The following is a 19,193-nucleotide window of genomic DNA, read 5'->3' on the forward strand; positions in this document are numbered from 1 at the left end:
GAAAGCTGACACCTTACTGCTTTAGGGAATGCAGTTTCCATATCCCAGATGGCACCCAGAGATTCCCAAGACAGTCTTGGCTCTGAGACCCTGCCTCTTGGTAACCAGTGATCTAATTTGGGAATTCAGATTAAAGACTTAAGCCCAGGAAAAGTCCCCAGGCCCCAGAGCCCACCCTTTTCCTCACTGCCTTCCTCTTGCTTCTTCTTGCATCTCCCTTTCCAGTGATCTCCTCCAAAACTTCCCCTTAGTCCAGCCCAAATGTGGCTATACTGAGGGCAGAGATCCACTGCAGCAGCATTTCTCAGGCCAACTGGAACCAATCTGTAACCAATCTGCAGGAATTTGGCTGGTGACCTTTGGCCCTAGGAACAATTGGGTGCCCCCTCCTCCAACAGGGACCTGACCCCAAGCATTGCTTCAGCATTATGGGTATATACCCACGACGGACAGTATGGCCAGCTGTTGGCATTCATTCTGCAGAGGCCTTGTGTGTTAGAGCTCTGAGAAATTTTAAAGGCATTTTTTTTCTCCATTGACTATTTATTTCACCTGAATGAGAATGTTAGAGGATGTTGCTAGATCCAGAATTGAACACTGTTGGCACTGAAAGGAAACAGACACAATTTGGATTTTCTCAAACACTAAGCAAGACTATTCTTAGCTTCCTTCTCATCCTTGCCCTGCAGGGTAAGCCCTGACTTAGCATCTCCTTAATCACTAAAATACAGTTCATCAAAGGACTCAGCACACAGTAGAGTTCATACTTGCTATGCCCTACTCGGGGCCTCAGGGTTACACTGTGCTCTTTATATAACTGACTACAGCATTCACCATTTTCAGGGAGTATGGGAGAGAAAGGCTTCCTATCAAATAATATCAGAGATCCATGAAAGCCATCCTTCACGTGCTACCATGTCACGGGGACCCACTGGTCCTCCAAGCACTTCTTATAGAGCAAGATGTCGTCACGGAGGATGTCATACAGCTCACCAGGAAGGCCTCGGGAAGCTGGGCAATGGTCTCGTCATCCTTTATGAGGGCTGTATGTTCCACATCCAACAAGGGATTGTTCTAGATAGGCAGCCTCATTGAAAAGGGCAGGAAATACGGGTTGGTAGTCTGTCTTCTTGAATCTCTCGGGTACGCTGTCCACGCTGACCACTTCCAGTACTTCTTCCAGACTTCCGGGGGAATAAAAGCACCATTCAAGGGCTTCCCTGGTGGCGCAGTGGCTGAGAGTCCGCCTGCCGATGCAGGGGACGTGGGTTCGTGCCCCGGTCCGGGAAGATCCCACGTGCCGCGGAGCGGCTGGGCCCGTGAGCCATGGCCGCTGAGCCTGCGCGTCTGGAGCCTGTGCTTCGCAACGGGAGAGGCCACAACAGCGAGAGCACAGTATCCAAGATAAATAATGCTTTGGTGCAATACTTTAAGGAATCAAAGTGAATGCCAGAAACGTCCTTGATGAACAACATATCGAAATTTTAAATAGAAGCCTCCTTTGCTTTTGCACGACTTACCCAGCTCTCTTGGATCCTGCTTTTATACAAACGTTGGTATGTTGTTCATCTTAGTTTTCTGCATTGATACCGATATTTTTAATATGGCATAAAAATAGATTTCTCTGGATCACTGTGGTTTGGGCGCCCCTTTAAATACGGAGCCCAAGGAGGGTGCCTCACCTGCCTCACCCCGTTCCCGTTCCCAGAAGGCTGGAGCTCTCCTTCCCGCCCCTGTAGGGCCGGTTCCTTCTCATCAGTGGATCCTGGGCTCAAACTCTGCCTTCTTGGAGAGGCTTCCTCTGATAGGAAAAACTAAATCTGCTCCCTGAGTCATTCTCTACTCTGTCGCTCTGTGCTACCACGATGTGAAACTACCCTACTCGTTTGTTTCACTGTCTGGCCACCTCATTTGAGGGGGCTCCAATGAGGAGCTTTCTTGTTCTCTACAGTGTCCCCCGTGCCTCAAAGAGGGTCTGACACAAAGTAGGTGCTCAGTAAACATTTGCTGAGTGAGCCCTGGGTTTACTTTTGGAAATAACGTCCTCCCTCCACAGAGGAAGGGGAACAGACCCAGCCAATGAATGGGGGTGCTCCCCGGGGCCTCTGAAAGGGAAGAGTGACCTTGGACAAGGGTGAGGCCAGTAGATGGGAGATGGTTCATAATTAACTTCTGAAAAGGGGAGAGCTTCAGGGCAGCAAATTCAGATATTGTATTTTCACCACCAGGTGGCAGTACACCCTAATCTCAGGGAACATGTAATGCGAACAGCCCACCTCTTCACATGGGCAAATTTTCTCCTGTGCGGAAATAGAGACACAGACGCAGAGAACAAACTTATAGTTACCAAGGGGGGAAGGGGAGGGTGGAACAAACTGGGAGACTGGGATTGACATATTACATTACTATGTATAAAATAGATAACTAATGAGAACCTACTGTAGAGCACAGGGAACTCTACTCAATGCTCTGTGGTGACCTAAATGGGAAGGAAATCCAAAAAAAAGTGGATATATGTATACGTAGGACTGATTCACTTTGCTGTACGGTAAGAAACTATCACAACATTGTAAATCAACTATATCCCAATAAAAATTAATTTAAAAAATTTTTTCTCGTGTGCGGCCATCCCTCCATCCATCCATTCGTTTGTTGGTTCATGAACATATCCTTTCACCCAGTTATTTGCCCATCCATCCATCTATATATTCATGCACTGATACATCCATTCAAAAAATAGAACCACAGGGCTTCCCTGGTGGCGCAGTGGTTGAGAATCCGCCTGCCGATGCAGGAGACACGGGTTCGTGCCCTGGTCCGGGAAGATCCCACATGCCACGGAGCGGCTGGGCCCGTGAGCCATGGCCGCTAGGCCTGCGTGTCCGGAGCCTGTGCTCCGCAACGGGAGAGGCCACAACAGTGAGAGGTCCGCATACCGCAAAAAAAAAAAAAAAAAAAAAAAATAGAACCACAGGCCTGGCCCTGGGGATCCTGCAGCAAGCAAAATAGAAGACTTTCTTGCACTCGGAATTTCCACTTTTAGTTGGGGAAGGCAGACAGTAAATAAGGAAACACCCAGAGGAGTGAGATAAGTTCAGATATTGACAAGTGCCATGAAGAAAACGTTAAGGGAGGAGGTCGGGGATGGAGGTGGGGACGGGCATAGGGTAGGGTACTAGAGTGGGCAGGGAGGGGTCTTTAGATCAGATGTCCAGGGAGCCCACTCCGAGGAGGGACATTTGAGATCAGACTGGAAGACTGAAGAAGGGGTCACCCGTCCTGCAAAGCAGGGGTGGGCGGAGACACACTTTGGAGGACTCGGGAACAGCAAGCGCAGGAGATTCAGGGTGAGAAGGAGCCTGGTGTGTCCAAAGCCCAGAGAAACAGGCAGCATGGCTGCAGCAGAGAGAATCGCTGTGGGAGGTGGGAGACCCGGGTGACCAGGTCGGAGAGGTCTGCGGAGCCAGCACCAGCTGTGGGGAGGAGCTGCGATTTCACCTGAAGACCCTGTAAAGCCACAGGAAGTGTTCACTGCAAGACTGACAAGTTCCGACTCGTTTTGTTGGATTTTTTTTTTTTTTTTTTTTTCGGTACGCGAGATCTCACTGTTGTGGCCTCTCCCGTTGCGGAGCACAGGCTCCGGACGTGCAGGCTCAGCGGCCACGGCTCACGGGCCCAGCCGCTCCGCGGCACGTGGGATCTTCCCGGACCGGGGCACGAACCCGCGTCCCCTGCATCGGCAGGCGGACTCTCAACCACTGCGCCACCAGGGAAGCCCTCGACTCGTATTTTTAAGGGTTCTTTCTGGCTGCTGGATGAGGATTAGCCTGTGAGAGGTGAGGCGTGACATGGGGAGAGCAGTTACTGGGTTGTAGGGATAAAGGGATGCAGGCAAGAGAAGGTGGCTTCGGATCACAGGGGTCTTGCAGAGCCGGAGAGAAACGCATGGGTTTGGGAAATACTGTGGGGTGAGAACAGACAGGACTGTGTCTATATAAATATTATAAACATAATGTAATATTTTGATATTATGTATAAGAATGTATTAGTAGTAGTATAAAGGGGACCATCACGAGTTTAGGAACGCCTGAGATCCAGAACTTTAGATGGATGTTGAAACTCTTTCACAAACTATTCTAGCAGAGTTTGCCCTTTAAAATAAAATCTAGGGGCTTCCCTGGCGGTCCAGTGGTTAAGACGCCACGCTTCCAACTCGGGAGGTGCGGGTTCAATCCCTGATCAGGGAACTAAGATCCTACACACCCTGGGAAGAGGTCAAAAGATGAAACAAAAACAAAAAATAAGGTAAAATCTATAGCATGTGTTATATTAGTCCTAATATCTTTTAGTAAGGCTGAAATCACTCATCACAGCTTTTAAATCAATAATGATTTTAGGAAATGCTGTGTCTTTGCCTTCAGAGATTTGATACATATACTACTAATAATCTATTTTTATGGAGTCCTTCCTAAGTGCCCAGCACTGTACCTTGCACCTCTCTTTCAATCCCCACCTCACACTTACAAAAAGCATCTCTTGCTGTCCTCATTTTTCAGAGCAGAAAACAGAGACTCAAAGACATTAGTCTACAAAACTAGCAAGTGAAGATTCAGGTCTCAGATCCAAGGTTGTCTAATACCAAAACTAGACACCTGATTTCTGGGCCGTAGAAGCTTTTAGGTTTTGCCTCCTCCTTACAATTCTTATCCTTCCTGTACCTCTCTGTCTTCTGGAAGCAAGTGACCACTTGGATATCATCATGCTCATCATAGCCACCTTGTGATGAGCAGTCTGTCCTAGGAGGGCTCAGGGCTGGGGGGACTAGGATGGCACATGATGAGCTGAATTCACCCTCCACGACCCATCTCAGAGGCTCCTGTGAGCAGCTGTCATCAGAGATGCTTAGCTCGTCGGCTACTCTTGAGGAGAAACACTGAAGTTTGGAAAGGTCTCGGGTTTTCTGGGCCACCTGGACCTCTGAGGCCCTCATTTTCAGCCCTAGGTCCTCAAACTAGCCTATAATTCCATAAGGATTGCAGCCACAGGCTTGAGACAGCCTGACCTCCAGCAAAGTGCGTGCCCAGAATTAATAAGAGAGATGCTAGTACCACATCCTCAGCCTGTCTCCTTGGGGCAGTGACGTTCATGTAATTATGACATAGACTTGTTCATTTCTCTGAAAGTCATCCGTTTCCCTGGTGAAACATTCCAGCAGCACAGAAACATATTTTACTTATTTACCAAATATCACCAAACAAATTAGCCCTTATCACCCGTCATCTTGATCCTCTTACCAACCTGATGGAAGAAATGCAATTGTTCCCCCTTTGCAGATGAGGAAACCAAGACACAGAGAGGTGAAGTCAATTGCCCAAGATCACACAGCCAGGGAGCGGCTGTCAGAGCTGAGCGTGGCCTCCTCACCTCCTTCAACAGTTGTTCTCCCCACAGGTCATCATTGTGACCTGCTTGGCTGCCATCAGGTCTCCACCCAGGGTTGGGACATTGGGATTAAATCAAGTTTCCTGCCTCTTAGTGCCAAACTGTTTCCAAATCTGCTGCTCTAGGCATGCACCGTTCGACCCCAAACCCCAAACCCCTGTTCAGAGCCTGGCTGGTGTGGCCACTCTGAAATGCTGGGTGAATTCCCTGGTGATTGATCAGCAAATGGAGAGGAAGCACGTGCTAGGTACCAGGCCCTGGGCTTGGGGCTAGGCTTGCAGAGATGCATAACGCGGTCCCTGCCTTCCAGGTGCTTGCAATCTAAGCAGGAGGGAAACGCCTGTGTGCCAGGAAGTGAAAGACACTGTGGCTGAAGGAAGTTCATTCTCTCAGGCTATAGCCTTTTCAGGGCAGAGGCTGGGTCTGGAATCATTTGGGAACCCTCAGAAATGAGCCCGGTGATTGGCACTCAGTAAATATTTGCTGTTGAAGGAAGGAAAGGAGGCGGGGGGCACGTGAGAGGAAGGAGAGAAACAGAATAGCAGACACGAAAGAGAGGACCGTCATCCGCCCCTCAGTGTCCATGGAGGACTGGTTCTGGGACCGCCATGATACCAACATCTTCATTGCTCAGTCTCTTACAGTCGAGCCCCCATCCATGGATGCAGGACCCGCGGATATGGAGAGCCCACTTTATAGCAAAGTCTGTCTTTCTTGGGGGAGTCTGGAGAGAGAGAGGGAAGGCAAATGAAAGAGGGAAAGGAGGGGCAAGGCAAAGAGAGAGAGAGAGACAGTGCCCCAACCCATGACAGGGCCTGAGTGCAAACTCACCGAAGTGACCATGTAGAGGAACACGCAGCGCAGAAATCGGAACTTGGCAGGACATTGCAGAGTAGAGAGGACACCTGTGGGGAGGACGAGCTCAAAGACAGCCCAGACAAAGACTCCCCAGGAAAAAGGTGCACAGTGCAGCTAGAAGCACCAGCCACAGGACATCCATGTTCCCGAGGCCGTGAGTTTAGGAACTTCTGTCAGCGGGACTTGAGAGGGTCATATCTCCGTCTCCTCCTCCCACTCTCTTTTTGTTTTTTTTTAACTTCTTTATTGGAGTATAATCGCTTTACAGTGTTGTGTTAGTTGCTGGTGTACAACAAAGTGAATCAGCTATACGCATATGTACATCCCCATATCCCCTCCCTCTTGCGTCTCCCTCCCACCCCTCTAGGTGGTCACAAGGCACCCAGCTGATCTTCCTGTGCCATGCAGCTGCTTCCCACCACCTATCTATTTTACATTTGGTAGCCTCCCACTCTTTCTGGATTAACTTTGACCTGTGACCTGACCTGGCTTCTTAAACATAAACACAACACGACCAGTGGGAGCCGGAGGGACCTACTTCCTTAAGGAATACAGGGACCAGGGCGAGTCTTGGGAGATGGGCTTTCCAAAGGCTCAGCAAAGATCAGGCTCAAACACAACCCGCAGCTGGGCACCAAGGGAGAGCTCTCGTGCGAGCTGCACAGGAGTCTTTGGCCTGATCTTTCCATTGTAAAATAGGAGACACACGGCCAGCCTTCCTCCTGTGCATCTGGTCAAGGTGGGCAAAGTGCATCTTATTCCAGTCGGCTGTCCGGACCCCGCTCTGACGCTCCAGTCCCCCTGGGGAGAGGCAGCAGAGCCCAAGTTTAACAGGACCCACTCAGAAGCGAACCCACCTGGGTTGAATCCTGCCTTTTCCACTTACTGGCTCTGTGGTCTTAGGTAAGTTATGTCTGTTCTCTGCATGTCCATTTCCTCTCCTGGAAGAAGGAGCTAGTTAGAGAACCTGACTGAGGAACTGTGAATAGTGCTGCAGTGAACGAGGGTGTGTAAACATCCTCTCACTTTTCAAATCAATTTTGCTGAGCTATAATAAATAAATATATGCATACATGTGCATGTGTAAAAGTGCTTAAATCATAAGGATGAGCTTGAGGAATTTTCACAAAACAAAAACACCCAAGTGACCAGCACCCAAACCAGGATAAAGAGCATCTTCTCCACATCACCACCGCCCCCTCCCCCAGTTACTACACCCACCAGAGGTTACCACAATCCTTCCTTTAACAGCCAAGACTCATTTGGCTGGTTTCTGAATTTTATACAAATGGAATCATGCAGAGAGTGTTCCTTTATGTCCGGCTTCTTTCACTGAACACTGTTGTATGTATCTTCCGTGTTGTATGTATCGGTTCATTCATTCTCATTCTGGTATCGCATTCCATTGTATGAATATACCACCACTTTTGTGGCATATTTGATATATTTGTGGTATATTTGGAATATATGTGGTATATTTGGTATATTTGTGGTATATTTGGTATATATGTGGTATATTTGGTATACTTGTGGTATATTTGGTATATATGTGGTATATTTGGTACATTTGTGGTATATTTGGTACGTTTGTGGTATATTTGGTATATATGTGGTATATTAGGTACGTTTGTGGTATATTTGGTATATATGTGGTATATTAGGTATATATGTGGTATATTAGGTACATTTATGGTATATTTGGTACATTTGTGGTATATTTGGTATATTTGTGGTATATTTGGTATATATGTGGTATATGTGGTATATTTGTGGTATATTTGGTATATATGTGGTATATTTGGTATATTTGTGGTATATTTGGTATATATGTGGTATATTTGGTATATTTGTGGTATATTTGGTATATATGTGGTATATTTGGTATATTTGTGGTATATTTGGTATATATGTGGTATATTTGGTATATATGTGGTATATTTGGTATATTTGGTATATATGTGGTATATTTGGTATATGTGGTATATTTGGTATATATGTGGTATATTTGGTATATATGTGGTATATTTGGTATATATGTGGTATATTTGGTATATATGTGGTATATTTGGTATATTTGTGGTATATTTGGTATATTTGTGGTATATTTGGTATATATGTGGTATATTTGGTATATATGTGGTATATTTGGTATATTTGGTATATATGTGGTATATTTGGTATATGTGGTATATTTGGTATATATGTGGTATATTTGGTATATTTGTGGTATATTTGGTATATATGTGGTATATTTGGTATATATGTGGTATATTTGTCCTTCTGCTGCTGAAGGACATTTGAGTTTTTGCCAGTTATCACTGCATTGCCTCTTAGCTCCAAACTCACAATTTTTGCCTGCTCTGTGAAAATGGGCTGGAACCTTTCAACGTCTTTCCTTTGTCCACTGGCACCAAAGCATTGTCAAGTAGTGGAGGGATTTCCCTGGTGGCGCAGTGGTTAAGAATCCGCCTGCCAATGCAGGGGACACAGGTTTGATCCCTGGTCCAAGAACATCCCACATGCCGTGGAGCAATTAAGCCCATGCGCCACAACTACTGAGCCCACATGCCACAACTACTGAAGCCTGTGCGCCTACAGCCCGTGCTCCACAACAAAGAGAAGCCACCCCAGTGAGAAGCACGTGCACTGCAATGAAGAGTAGCCCCAGCTCACTGCAACTAGAGAAAGCCCGCGTGCAGCAAGGAAGACCCAACACAGCCAAAAATAAATAAGCTAATTAATTAATTTTAAAAAATAAAAAAGAAAGAAAGAGTACTGGAAAGACATCTCAGGAGAGAAGGGCTCTGCTTCCTGGTTCCAGGTACTCATATGGCAGGGTCCTGCAGACCACGTGGCTTTGCCAGCACCCAGCTTCTGCACTGTGTGAGGAAAAGTGCAACAGAAGGAATTATTAACCATAACAGAGAGTCACAAGAGAAGAAGCAAGAAGTAAAGAAAGCTCAAAATAATTGCAGATACAAGGAACAGCTATTACCCCTAGGGCTGAGATAGCGCACCCAAAGGAAAAACCCCACTTCTCACCCTATTGGCTTGAGGTCCAGAGCCTGTAGGAGAGGGCCTCACTGAATTGGTTAATAGTTGCTCTGCTGCTGTACCAGCGGGACTTGATGGCATCTGCCCCAGCCCTCACCCAAAAAAATTTGCTGGAAATCTGCCCTCCTGGGTGCTATTGAAAGCCCTTCATTCACAGGAAAGTATCTGGCTGGAGGCATTCTGCAGTGAAACTACCCAAGGGGCCTGGAAGGGAAAGCTACTAGAAGAGATGCCATCCAAACAACAGGAGCTGGGGCTGATAAAACCACACACACTGCAGGACCCGAGGTCTGGGGAAGCCATGCACACTTCAGGAGCTGCGCCTAGAGGAGCTGGTGGAGCAATTTGTGCCCCAGGACATTGCTGAAAACAAGAGAGCCTACCTTGCAATTAGGCTAACAGTTGGGTGTAGCACCAACAGAGGCAGATAGCTTAGCAGAGAGATCAGGGAAAGTCAGAGGGCCCTAAAGAAAAAAAGTCATCCTGAGGCTGCACCTCCTTAGTCAGAGCTGCACACTAAGGGAAACAGACTTTACTGGAATATCCATCCAAGTCACTAAACAAATAAGCAAACAGTATAAGCGGCAGACCCAGGGAGGAGTGGGGGAGGAATCAATATCCAGCATTGTTACAATGTAATATCTAAAATCTCCAGTTTTCAACAACAGCAAAAAAAAAAAAATTATGAGACATACAAAGAAACAAGAAAGTGTGATCATAAAGAAGAAGAAAAAAAAAAGGCAAGAGAAACTACCTTTGAGAGCACCCAGATGTCAAGCTTAACAAATACATCAGGGCTTCCCTGGTGGCGCAGTGGTTGAGAGTCCGCCTGCCGATGCGGGGGACACAGGTTCGTGCCCCGGTCCGGGAAGATCCCACGTGCCGCGGAGCGGCTGGGCCCGTGAACCATGGCCGCTGAGCCTGCGCGTCCGGAGCCTGTGCTCCACAACGGGAGAGGCCACAACAGTGAGAGGCCCGTGTACTGCAAAAAAAAAAAAAAAAAAAAAACACGTCAAAGCAGCAATAATAAATATGTTCAGAGCCAAAGAAAATCAGGCTCAGAGAAATAAAGGAACATACGATGACCTTATTTCATATAAAGAATACCAACAAAGAGATAAAAATTATTTTTTAAAAAACAAGACCAAACTAAAATTATGGGATTGGAAAGTACAATAAGCGAAATGAAATGTTCACTAGAGGGGCTCAACAGTAGATTTGAGCTGACGGAAGAAATGATAAGCAAACTTAAAGGTAGACTAACAGAGATGGTGCGATCAGAAGAACAGAGAGAAATGAAGGAGGAAAAATGAACAGAGAATTCCCAAAAAAGTGGGACAGCATTAGGTACACTACCATACATGAAATGCAAATGCCAGAGGAGAAAAGAGAGAAAAACGATCAGGAAAATACTCAAGGAAATAACGGCTGAAAGCTTCCTAAATTTGATAAAAATCATTATCCACATCCAAGAAGCTCTAAGTAAGATCAACAGAAAGAGATGGTGTCACTGGTAAATTCTGTCAAACACTTAAAGAAGAATTAATTACAGTTCTTCACAAGATCTTCTTAAAAAGAGAAGAGGGGGCTTCCCTGGTGGCGCAGTGGTTGAGAGTCCGCCTGCCGATGCAGGGGACGCGGGTTCGTGCCCCGGTCCGGGAAGATCCCACGTGCCGCGGAGCGGCTGGGTCCGTGAGCCGTGGCCGCTGAGCCTGCACGTCCGGAGCCTGTGCTCCGCAACGGGAGAGAGGCCACAGCAGTGAGAGGCCCGCGTACCATAAAAAAAAAAAAAAAAAAAAAATGACATAGCCTGAGGACACAACATAAACTGATTAGAACAAACTAGGTCCAAGATAGTTCCACAGTGAGACCCTGAGCCTCACTGTGTTCTCATTGTAACACATCAGCACGCTAAATGACACACCCACAGGTACCATGACAGTTCCAAGGCTGACCATAAAGGTCAAAAAGTGGGCAGTGGCCTAATTCCAGGAAATCCCCACCCCTTCCCCCAAATAACTGGAATACTTCTCCCACTCAGTAGCCTATGAAATTACCCACCCCTATAAAAACTGACAACCCCATACCCTGGTGCCTCTCTTGCCTTCTGAGATGGCCCATACTCTGTCTTCAGAGTGTGTATCTCCCTGAATAAACCTTCTTTCTCTTTACTATGGCTCACTCTTGAATTCTTTCCTGCACTAACCCAAGAACCCACACATGGCGGCCATCCCCGGGACTCACCTGAGACCTGGAACACGACCATCCTCTAGTGCCCCACTCTCTTTCCTGCAACACGACTATATATAAAATAGATAACCTACCAGGACCTACTGTATAACACAGGGAACTATACTCAATATTTTGTAATAACCTATAAGGGCAAAGAATCTGAAGAAAGACATATATGTATGTATAGCTGAATCACTTTGCTGTATACTTGAAACTAACACAACACTGTAAATCAATTATAATTCAATGAAAAAAAAATTCCTGGGCTTCCCTGGTGGCGCAGTGGTTGAGAGTCCACCTGCCGATGCAGGGTACATGGGTTCGTGCCCCGGTCCAGGAAGATCCCACATGCAGCAGAGTGGCTGGGCCCGTGAGCCATGGCTGCTGAGCCTGCGTGTCTGGAGCCTGTGCTCCGCAAAGGGAGAGGCCACAGCAGTGAGAGGCCCACGTACAGCAAAAAAAAAAAGAAAAAGAAAAAGAAAAAAAATTCCTAAAGGATCCACTAAAAAGACTATTAGCACTAATAAATGAATTCAACAAGGTGGCAGGGTACAAGACCAATATACAAAAATAAATTGTATCTCTATACTCTAACAGTGAACAATCTAAAAACAAAATTAAGAAAATAATTCCATTTACAATAACATCAAAAAGAATAAAATACTTAGAAATACATTTGACAAAAGGTTGCAAAACATGTCGTCTGAAAACTTCAAAACGCTGTTGAAAGAAATTAAAGGGACTTCCAGGGTGGTGCAGTGGTTAAGAATCTGCCTGCCAATGCAGGGGACATGGGTTTGAGTCCTGGTCTGGGAAGATCCCACATGCCACAGAGAAACTAAGCCCGTGCACCACAACTACTGAGCCTGTGCTCTAGAGCCCATGAGCCACAACGACTGAGCCTGTGTGCCAGAACTACTGAAACCCATGTGCCTAGAGCCCATGCTCCAGCACAACAGAAGCCACCGCAATGAGAAGCCTGCACACCGCAATGAAGAGTAGCCCCCGCTCGCTGCAACTAGAGAAAGCCCGCGTGTAACAACGAAGACCCAACGCAGAGAAGAATAAATAAAATTAAATTAAATTTTAAAAAGAAATTATAGAAGACCTAAGTGAATACAATGACATCCCTTGTTTTCAGCGAGGAAAACAATGTTGTTAAGATGACAAAACTTGTCAAATTGATCTGCAGATTCAGTGCAATCCCTATCAAAATCCCAGCTTGTCTTTCTTTACAGCAATTGACAAGCTGATCCTAAAATTCATACAGAAACATAAAGGATCCAGAATACCAAAAACAATCTTGAAAAAAGAACACGGTTGGAAAAAAGAACTCACAACTCCCTATTTCAAAACTTACTACCAAGCAATACAATCAGGACTCTGGGGTACTGACGTAATGAGGATAGATACATGGATCAATGGAATAGAATTGAGAGTCCAGGACCAAACTGTCACATTTATGGTCAATTCATTTTTGACAAGAATGCCAAGGTAATTCAATGGGGAAAGAATAATAATTGTCCCAGAGTGGTAGCAGGACAACTGTATCTCCTCATGCAAAAGAATGAATTTATATCCTTTCCTTACATTATACACAAATAGTAACTCCAAATGGGTCACGGACCTAAATGTAAGAGCTGAAACCGTAAATCTCTAAGAAGAAAACAGGAATAAATCCTCATGACCTTAGATTAGGCAAAGCTTTCTTAGGCACAACATCAAAAGCACAAAAGACAAAAGAAAAGATGGATGTATTAGATTCCATCAAAATTAAATTTTTGTGCTTTAAAGGACACCATCAAGAAAGTTAAAAGAAAACCTACAAAATGGGAGAAAATATTTGCAAGTCATATATCTGATAAGTGGCTTATATCCAGAATATGTAAAGAACTCATAACTGAATAATAAAATATAAATAACCAAATTTAAGAATGGGCTGGGAATTCCCTGGTTGCCAAATGGTTAGGACTTGGCACTTTCACTGCCAGGGCCCAGGTTCAATCCATGGTCAGGGAACTAAGATCCCGCAAGCCGCACAGTGTGGCCAAAAAAAGAAGAACGAGCAAATGACCTGAATAGATACAAACAAGACATATCAATGGCCAATAAGTGTATGTTAAATCCTCTACTAGTCATTCGGGAAATTGAAATCAAAGTTACAATGAGATACCACTTCACACCCAAGAGGATGACTATAATAAAAAAGACAGACAGGGACTTCCCTGGTGGTTCAGTGGTTAAGAATCCGCCTGCCAATGCAGGGGACACAGGTTCAAGCCCTGGTCCGGGAAGATCCCACATGGCACGGAGCAACTAAGCCCATGTGCCACAACTACTGAGCCTGCGTTCTAGAGCCCGTGAGCCACAACTACTGAGCCCGAGTGCCACAACTACGGAAGCCCACGCACCTAGAGCCCGTGCTCCGCAACAAGAGAAGCCACCACAACGAGAAGCCCGCGCACCGCAACGAAGAGTAGCCCCCGCTCACCACAGCTACAGAAAGCCCACAGGCAGCAACGAAGACCAAACGCAGCCAAAAATCAATTAATTAATTATTTTAAATTTCCCCAAAAATGTATATCCGTACAGTGGAATATTATTCAGCTATAGAAAGGAATCAAGTGTTGCTACATGCTACAATGCGGATGAACCTTGAAAACATTAGGTTAAATGAAAGAAACCAATCAAAAAGATCACATGTTGTATAATTCCATTTCTGTGAAATGCCCATAAACAGGCAAATCCATAGAAACAGAAAGTAGATTAGTGGCTGCCTAGACCTGGGTGGCCTAGACTTGTTTTCCATGGGAAGGTAATTCTAGTACCAGTTATTCTGTTATGGTTGGAAGCAGAAATCCTAAACTGTTTTTTCTAATCAGGTATTTTCCATAAAAAATTTCAAGCTGACAGAAAAATTGAAAGAATTTCACCATTAATGTCTGTGTTCTCACTACATTGATTCTACAATTAATATTTTACTATGCTTGGCTGATCACTCCAGAAAGTTTTCTCATGTTCCTTCCAAATCGATCCTTTCTCCCACCCAACCCAGAGGTTCTGATTTTTTTCCACCATGAATTAGTTTTGCCTATTCCAGAACTTCATATATATGGAAGCGTACAATATGTGTTCTTTTGTGTAAGCTTTCTTTCACTCGCGGTAATATTTTGAAGACTGATTCCTGTTGTTCTGCGTATCGTTAAGTTATTCCTTTCCCTTGCTAAGTGGTGTTCCATCATATGAATATGTACGTTTGTTTATCCTTTCTTCTATTTAAGGACCCCTCAGCTGTTTCCAGTTTTTTACTATTATGAATACAGTTGCCATGAACATTCTTGTCACAGTCATTTTTTTTAGACATATTTTTTTTTATTTTTTTATTTTTTTTGTGGTACGCGGGCCTCTCACTGCCGTGGCCTCTCCCCTTGCGGAGCACAGGCTCCGGACGCGCAGCCTCAGCGGCCATGGCTCACGGGCCCAGCCGCTCCGCGCACGTGGGATCTTCCCGGACCGGGGCACGAACCCGCGTCCCCTGCATCGGCGGGCGGACTCTCAACCACTGCGCCACCAGGGAAGCCCCTAGACATATATTTTTATATGTCTTAGATAAATACCTAGGAATGGAATTGCTGGATCATGGGGCAGGTATTATGTTTGGTTTTCGTAAGAAACTGACTAATCTTTTTCCAACGTGGTTTTACCATTTTGCTCTCTCATCAACAATGCATGAGGGTTCCATTTACTCCACATCTTCACTAACACTAACATTCTAAATTATTTTTTGAAGCAAGAATAACATTTCTAACAAAACCTGACAAACTACACAAAAAGAAAACTACAGATATAGCTGATTTGTAAATATTTTTTCAAAAATCCCAAACAAATTATTAGCAGATAGATCCCAAGAGCATATTAAAATAATTATTCAGGGGCTTACCTGGTGGCGCAGTGGTTGAGAGTCCGCCTGCCAATGCAGGGGACAAGGGTTCGTGCCCCGGTCTGGGAAGATCCCACATGCTGCGGAGACGCTGGGCCCGTGGGCCATGGCCGCTGAGCCTGCACGTCCGGAGCCTGTGCTCCACAACGGGAGGGGCCACAACAGTGAGAGGCCCGCATACCGCAAAAAAAAAAAAGAAAAAAAAAATAATAATAAAATAATTATTCATCATGACCAAGAGGGATTTATTTCAGGAATACAAGGGGTTTTGATATTAGGAAATGTGTTAACAGAATTTACATATTAAAGATCTCAAAAGAAAATTATTGAAGAGGCATTAATAGAACCTAATATCCATTTTTCATAAAAACATTTAATAAAAGAGAAACCAGTGAATACTTCTTTAAAAAGATTTTTCTAAGTGGGGAGAAATATTAGAAGTCTTCCCACATCTAGGAAATTAGAAACATGATAAGAATGTCCATTATTGCACCTCTACTTAATTTTGCATTCAAAGGATTAGCCTGCGCAATTTTGGAAGAATTTTTAAATTAGAGACATGAAAATTGGAATGAAGGAGAAATAGAGTTATTACTTTGCAGATGACATAAATGTATATCTAGAAAATCCAAGAGAATCAACAGGAAAATGACAACCAAAAATAATGGAAAGGTAGCAGATTACAGAATGATATACAGAAATTAGTAGCACTTGCATATGAAAGAAAACCCCAACTAGTTAGAACATACAATAGAAAAATAGTCTCTATAATAGCAACAAGAAAAAGACAACCAAGAGGTAAACTTAATAAGAAAGATGTGAAAAAAAAATCTACAATAAGAACTCCAAAATACTACTAAAGAACACAAAAGAAGACTATATAATATGTTCTTGGATAGGAAGACTCAATATCATAAAGTTGCCAATTTCCTCTAGTCTAATTTTTAAACTTAATAACATTCCAACTAAAAGGCTGATATACTTTTTCCCCTGAAATTTATTAAAGCTTATATGGAATCTCAAGTGGAATATAAAGAAGCAAAATTATCCAGGAAATTCTGAAAAAGAAGATAGGAGGAAACCAGCCAGGCCAGGTATTAAAACATATTTCAAAACCTTCATAATTAAAATAAGGTAAATATGTGCTTTTAAACAAATGATCTGGGATCATTTGGGTAGCTAAGTGAAAAAAAATAAAATTGAGCCCATATTGAATGCTGTACACCAGGGCAAGCTACAATGGAGCAAATTTATACACTTTTAAAACAAAAATTATAAGATCACCAGCAGAAGATATGGAAGAATTTTCTTATAACTTTGGAAAAGAAAAAGAAATTTCCACTATGCTTAAAAAATACAGAAATCACAAAAGAGAAGGTTGATGACTTCAATGGCATAATAGCATTTGTTTACATGCAAGTAACTGGTCATGCGTTCACAGTAGCTATCTCTGGGTGGAGGGACTTGGAGCGACTTTTATCTTTCTTACCTATCAATTTTTCTAATTTTTCGGTAGTGATGATTTATTATTTATGTAATTTAAGAAGCAAAAGTTCTTCAAAAGGTTGAAGCATCAGCAATGGCAGCACTTCTGGGTCTCTAAATCCAAACTGTCATGCTCCCTAAAAATCAACCACTGGTCCAGAGAGTAGACTTGATAGGACCCCTCAGCCCTTTCTTTAAGGGATTCGTTCTTTCATTGGCCCGTTTATTCAACAAATACTTACTAAGCTCCTACTATGTCCCAGACACTACAATTGTATAGGGATCAGGTTGGAACTCCATGAGAAACAATACGGTGTGGTGTTAAAGACTGAAGTCTCTGGAGCCAGCTCCAGCCTTGACCAGCTGTGTGACCTAAGATAAATTAACTCACCTCTCTGAGCCTCAGTTTTCTTATCTGTGAAAAAGGGACACTAATAATACTCAGAACTAAATGAATGTCCAATGTTAAAACACTTCAAACAGGGAATTCCCTGGTGGTCCAGTGGTTAGGACTCCATGCTCTTACCACCGGGGGCCCAGGTTCAATCCGCGGCTAGGAAACTAAGATCCCGCAAGCCATGCAGTGCAGAAAAAAAAAAAAAAAAAAACTTTAACAGACTTAAAACACTTTGGAAAACCATTTGGCAGAATCTTTTAAAGCAGAACATTCTCAATTCCATTCCTAGAAGCACAGCTAACAGAAAGTATCCAGGTGATCACCAAAAGACATAAAAATGTCCCTAAAGTCATCGTTTGTAATAGGCCAAAACTAGAAACAAAATCCCAAACGTTCATCCAGAATAAAATGGATGACCACCGCATATCCATTCAGGGGAATATTACACAGAAATGAAAATGGACAAATTACACAATATGGATGAACCTCCCTCCTAAACACAACGTTTTTGCAAAAGAATGAATACTGTATGCCTCCACTTACACAAAGTTCAAACAGGTAAGACTAGTCCATGATGTTAACCCTTGAACGTGCACAATGCTGGCTTCTGGATGCTGGTCACGTTCTTCTTCTTCAACCGGGCGTTGGTTACACAGGTGTGTTCCCACCCCGAGTAGATGAAAGATGCTCGCTCAGATCCTGCAGGTAAAGAAGGGCGATATGCCAACAGGCAAGGCAAGTGGGTACAAGACAAGGACACTTTGTACACGAGATACTCATCAGCTTCCCCAACGAGCTTGCTTACTCCCAGTTTTCTAGGAACAGGCAACTCCCTCGGTCCTACTTTTATGTGTCTATTTTTGACAGGGGATAGGTGCAGAACAACATTTCTTTAAGAAAAACTATAGCGCACATATGATGAAAAACAGCAACAGCCTATGACCTCAGCACTGGGGGCAACAGGGAGCCGTGGGGTTCGGGGCAGCTGGACAGCGTATGTTCTGCTTACAGGATGCTTGTAGCACTGTGTAATTTATGACAACAGAAATAGGAAATAACCTAAATGTCCAATGATAGAGAAATGGTTAAACAAATGCCCTCACTTATTTATTCAACAAAATTTTATTGCGTGTCTGTTCTGTGCCAAGTATCATTCCGGGATCGGGGGAAAATGTGAGCAAACAATACATTCTTGATGTATTGCTTAGCCAAACACCAGAAGACCAAACTACACAGAGCATACACTCCAGTGCTCACTATATACCAGGCACTTCATACACCTTATCTCCCTAATCCTCAAACAACCCTACGAATCCCATCCTCATTTTACAAATGAAGGAACAGGCACAGAGAAGTTTAAGTAACTCAGTCAAAGATTACACACAGCTACTAAGAGCTAGGATTTTAATCCAGGGGAGCTGACCCAAAGATCAGTTTCTATTTCTTTCCTTATAGACTTCTGTTTGTCACCCAGTTGTAAAAACTGGGCCCACCCCTTGGAGAGCTGGTTCAACTGGCCGCCATCCTCCTTCCAGTACACGTGAAGGCCAAAGTCTCCTGATTTCTGTAAGTGTCTTTATCTCACTGCTGAGAAAGAAAACCAACCCTGACCTCCGAGAGCTGTCCCCTGACACTGTCACCTGCGCCTTGGTATTTTCCTGGTGAACATAAACAATTTAGTAGAACATAAACGTTAGATAAAGCCGTGATGGATTAATTAAAAAAAAGAAAAAAAAAACGACCCTTTCATAATCGCATCTGAACACAGACAAAACGTGAACATTG

General features: G+C 44.1%; 1 protein-coding gene across 1 annotated transcript; it reads right to left on the bottom strand.

Moving 5' to 3' along the window:
• Positions 1-795: 795 nt before the first annotated feature.
• Positions 796-6,442, bottom strand: AADACL4 (arylacetamide deacetylase like 4). The gene is given in 8 exon segments (XM_059038850.1): positions 796-862; positions 864-984; positions 987-1,066; positions 1,068-1,161; positions 1,164-1,220; positions 6,058-6,166; positions 6,274-6,390; positions 6,392-6,442. Coding segments are annotated over 8 exon segments (696 nt in total).
• Positions 6,443-19,193: the final 12,751 nt, after the last annotated feature.

Source organism: Kogia breviceps, chromosome 1, assembly GCF_026419965.1.
Source record: "Kogia breviceps isolate mKogBre1 chromosome 1, mKogBre1 haplotype 1, whole genome shotgun sequence".
Taxonomy (NCBI): domain Eukaryota; kingdom Metazoa; phylum Chordata; class Mammalia; order Artiodactyla; family Physeteridae; genus Kogia; species Kogia breviceps.